This window comes from Poecilia reticulata, linkage group LG8, assembly GCF_000633615.1.
Source record: "Poecilia reticulata strain Guanapo linkage group LG8, Guppy_female_1.0+MT, whole genome shotgun sequence".
In the NCBI taxonomy this organism is placed as follows: domain Eukaryota; kingdom Metazoa; phylum Chordata; class Actinopteri; order Cyprinodontiformes; family Poeciliidae; genus Poecilia; species Poecilia reticulata.
Window position 1 is genome coordinate 9,740,934 of NC_024338.1, and position 4,741 is coordinate 9,745,674.

Sequence of the window (4,741 nt, forward strand, 5' to 3'; positions counted from 1 at the left end):
TGCATTTTCAAACCGTAAGCTGGCTTTTTATTCAGCTTTGACCAGGAGTTGATGAGACACGGAACCGGTCTCCTCTCTCAACTATCTGTACCTGAGATCTTGACTGATTTGTTTTTTTATTTTCTTATTATGTGACAAAAGGAGTGGTGTTAAAGGTGTTGCTGTAAAAAATACATGCAGAGGTGGATCAAATGAATAAAATGTTTGAAATATTTTCACCGGACTCATCAACTGGGCTTTCCTAGATTGTTTAAAGGCATATTCACCTTAGCGTACATAAACTACTGACTTTGAAGGAAGTATTGAAAAACATCTTACACATTCTTATGACATTTGGCGAATAAAAATGACTTTGAATATTGTGACTAAGCTAAAATAGCGAGTAATAGAAGTTACAGTGTGTTCATTTTCATAGTGTTGAGTAAGTTCTGGTTTGAACTGCCTTTCATTGAAAAATCCTCAGGTAGTAAAATTAGCCATGACATTGCATTATCCTGAAGTTGTGCTGTTGAAATACACAAAAAAATCGTTCTTTCCCTTTACGGCTTCATATCCCGAAAACAGAATGGCAGCAAATAATTAAAACTTTTCAGGTTGAAAAAAGTGGAGACATCAACAATTGATTTTTCAACAAGAAAACACAAATTTGCCATAGTTTTGGTTGCTTACAACACTGGTCACTCACAACCTTTATAGATATTTACTCCTCATCTCCACAGGAAAGCTGTCAGTGGGCCAAGATAATAGTAAATACAAGATATTAGACAATGCTTTCTTTCAGCTTGAAGAAAGCCCAACATGGTCCACAGAAATACTGCGATGTGACTGTGATGTTAAGTAGCCATGTGTTTTTTGTTTTTTTAAACTTGAATCTTATTGGCCCAAACCAAAAACATAAGCGTGTGACTAACCAAACAGAGCCCGGTAAATCGGCTGTGAGTTTCCCTCACACACACTGCAAAGGCTCACATGTAAACAACCAGAATTCAAACACAAAGTTTACCATTTGAAAACCTGTCAAACTGCTAATCAACTTGTTTATTTTAAAAAACATAATGATGATAATAATAATAATTTTTCTCAGAAGATCCAAATTTTTTCTGTTTTTGCTCCGGTGACTTTTTCCAGTCACCGGGTGATGTATGTTACTTGGGTCACATATATCACCCAAGTAATTTAAAAAAATATATTTATAAGAGCAAACAAGTCACTGTCCAGCTGTTTCCAGTCCGACATCACCAATGATATTGAACATGGAGGTCGGTTCACTGTTATAGATCTTATAGTTTAACAGCCTCGAGGAAAAGCTACACTGCACCCTGGTTGTTGGACATATAAAAAAAAAGAGATCATTGAGGCTTTATGACAAGTTGCTGCCACAGCCAATACACACACACACATGCTCGCACGCACGCACGCACGCACGCACGCATGCACGCACGCACGCACGCACGCATGCATACGTTTCAGGTACTGAGTCCCTAGATGCCTGTAACAGTTGCAAATTCAGCTGACTTCCTCTTTTAATAGCTGCCTAGACACAGTCATGCAACCATAATGCTAGATGTGCCTCTAATGTAAGAGGTGAGGTGGGTAATGGGGAACCAATATGGTTAAAAACATAGAGCCGTTTGAACCGGTTGCTAAATCTACAGTAAACACTGATTTGATGAGAGCAAGCTGAACCGTGCACGTTGTCATCTGTCCTGCAGCTAAATCAATCTCATCTAGGTCACTCACAACCAGATGACTGCATGTGTGCGTGTGTGTGTGTGTGTGTGTGTGTGCGTGTGCGTGTGCGTGCGTGTGTGTGTGTGGGGGGTGCATGTGTGTATGTATGTGGACGGCACAAACCAGTCAGTTGGGACCTAAAACAATGAGAAACTTACAATTTTCTTGTTGTAAAGCATCTGTTTCAATAGAAAAAAATGTCTGTGAAATTGTTAACGTTTAAAACTTATTTATTTATTTTCACAAATAAAAGTCTTAAAAGTGTGCCATGTTTTAACATCTACTCCTCTTTTCCTTTGAGGTCTTTCGGTGCACGTCTTGGCACAACCATATACAGAAGTTGTTGCCCCTTTTGAGAAAATAGCCTCAGCTCGTTCAGATTAGACATAGTGTCTATGGACATTAACTTAACATTTTGTTAACATCTTGCTACAAATTCTCAACTAGATTCATGGTTTGAACTTAGACTAAGCCACAAATATGATGCGACTAAAACATTCAGTTGTTCTCTGGCTATTTGGAGTCAGTATCAAGGTGACTCTTTGCCTCAGTGTGTCTCTTTCTTCTTGGGACTTTTCCAGGAATTCTTCCAGCAGTGCACCTCTGGCACTCCTCCAGAGTAACCTTTAGTTTCCTGGTGACTTCTCTGATTAATGATTCCTTTACCCAGCTTCCTAGGTTAGGTGGGCAGCCACATCTCTGCACGTTTTCATTTGCGCCATGCTCTTTCCATTGCAAAGGTGGTGTGGATATACGTTTGTTCTTGTCAGGATGTTTTATTTGAACACATCATGTTTATCCATGTCACAGTTTGGTGAAAGTAAAAGTAGAAAACATAGCATAAAGCAAGGCAAACAGCCATAATTTTGAAGAGAAATTTCATACTTTCATCATTGCCTGAATCACAAAAAAGATGGACACCTGCACTGCTTGCAAGGTGCACTTTGATTGTAATATTGGAGATAAACTCTTCAGATGAAGTCAAATGTAGGCAATCTTGACCGTATTTGCCACATCTCTATTGTCTAGCAGGTTGCACATCAATCTTAAACTTTGTCTGATGTTGAAGTCTGGATCTGTCACATTCCTGCACATCAGTAGCAACCAACACAGCAGCCAACAAACGAATGTGTAATGATGTGGTTTCATAAGATCATTTCTCCATTACGGACAAATGGTTTGATTTGTAGGTTTGAAAATATTTTTGGCACATTTGGAAACCAATAAACTAATGACTGAATGCAAGTGAGTGAGACCATTTTCCTTCCTATTTATGCAGAAATTTTATGTTGGTCAATAACATGAAAACCCAATAAACATATTGAAGTTTGTGGGTGTACTGTGACAAAATATGAAAATACTGCGAATACTTCTGCAAAGCGCTGTTTCATAGGTAACTTTGTAAAATTAAAATATAATACTCAGAATCTTAACAATAAACCTTTTGAAAGCACATCTACAGCTGTGCTCACTCCTGAATTCAGCACCCAGTCTCTTTAAAATGTTTTGTAAACCTCACATTTAATTAGATAATTTAAGACACAAACACCTGCATTTCAAATTCTGACATTAGTTGCTTAACTGGGTTGTTTACATGTGAACGAATCTACCGCTGCTTTCTTTTTCAGAAAAGCTGAGAAACAGCCAGACTTATTTCTAAGCTAGTGTTGGCTAATAAAATAACACGCATAAAGGTTGTGGAGAATCTCTCTCTCTCTCTCTCTCTCTCTCTCTCTGTCTCACACACTCACTCTTTCTCGCTCGCTCGCTCTTGCCCCCTCTTTCTTCCTCTCTCTCTCTTTCGCTCTATCTCTCTCTTTCACTCGCTCTCTCTCTTTCGCTCTCTCCTTTCTGTCAGCGGCTGTCAGAAGAAAAGGAGGAAGAGGAGGAAGGGAAGCCAGTGCGGCGACAGCAGCTCACTCCGCTGACGGACAAGACAGCAACAACCTCAACAAACAAGCAGCCACTTCTCACAACTCCAACCAACACCAACAACTATTTTTTGTTGTTGTTATGCTTCAATAAGCGCTCTTTTTTCTTTATTTTGTCCACTCCCTTTCTCTCTTTTCCGCGCACCAACAACTTCGACGTGCCGAGCGGTTTAAATTGAGCAGCGCGGAGCAGGAGCCCCTGAACTCGGGAGAATGGCAGACTCGGCGGCCACCAACAGCGACGGGGAGGACGGACCCAAGCAGCCCATGAGGGGCTTCGCGCGCCAGGGTGCGCTCCGGCAGAAGAACGTGCACGAGGTGAAGGACCACAAATTCATCGCGCGCTTCTTCAAGCAGCCCACCTTCTGCAGCCACTGCACCGACTTCATCTGGTGAGGAGCGGGCGGGTGGTCGTTCGTGGTCTGTTTCTGTGGGGCTTTTTGAACACTTGTTGCTCCACATCATGATGCTGCCGCCATCCTCTTCTTTTTATTTTATTTTATTTTATTTTATTTTTATTTGGGTTACCTTTGACAGATATAGAAACATTTTCAGTTCATGGAGAAGTGAAACAGATTCTAATACGGCCATGTTAACTTGCCCTTAAGAAATACAGAAAGTAGGTGGCTGCCGTCTTCTTAAAATAACCGACTACTTCAGCTTTCATCACACTTGTTGATGCTGTAACTGTACAACCAAAGGCAAAAAGGGAAGACCAAGAAATATGTGGGCTGTAGTGTTAAAAAAGAGAGTAGCTGCAGACCAACATTTGATGGAATGAAGTAGGCTGAAGAAGTGAGAGTGGATGAAAAGGTGGGGTTTTTTTTTAGAACAAGCCTGACAGGTTTAATAACCTGAGAGAAAATAATTAATAAGGGTCCTTTAGCAAATGCATGTTTAATTGTTTTCCCTCTTATTCCTCAGTGATAAATGTTTAACATTCTGCTATGGGTCATACGGCTCACCACCAAGGGAGACACAGTCAAGGGGGGGCAACAGAAATGGTTGAAGCAATTGTCAACCTTTATTTACACCCCATCTTTCTGTCGCTTTTTTTTTCTTTTTCTTTTTTTGCATCT

At 40.4% G+C, this 4,741-nt stretch overlaps 1 protein-coding gene across 3 annotated transcripts in view; it reads left to right on the top strand.

Moving 5' to 3' along the window:
* Positions 1 to 3,563: 3,563 nt before the first annotated feature.
* prkcbb (protein kinase C, beta b) overlaps positions 3,564 to 4,741 on the top strand; it is a 94,326-nt gene continuing 93,148 nt past the window's right edge. For 2 of the 3 annotated variants that reach the window (XM_008415737.2, XM_008415735.2), the window contains exon 1: positions 3,567 to 4,054. In XM_008415737.2, the coding sequence (XP_008413959.1) occupies positions 3,876 to 4,054 (179 nt within the window). In that variant the 5' untranslated portion in view covers positions 3,567 to 3,875. Of the gene's footprint in view, positions 4,055 to 4,741 lie in introns of all 3 variants that reach the window. The other variant, XM_017306275.1, reaches the window with a different exon arrangement.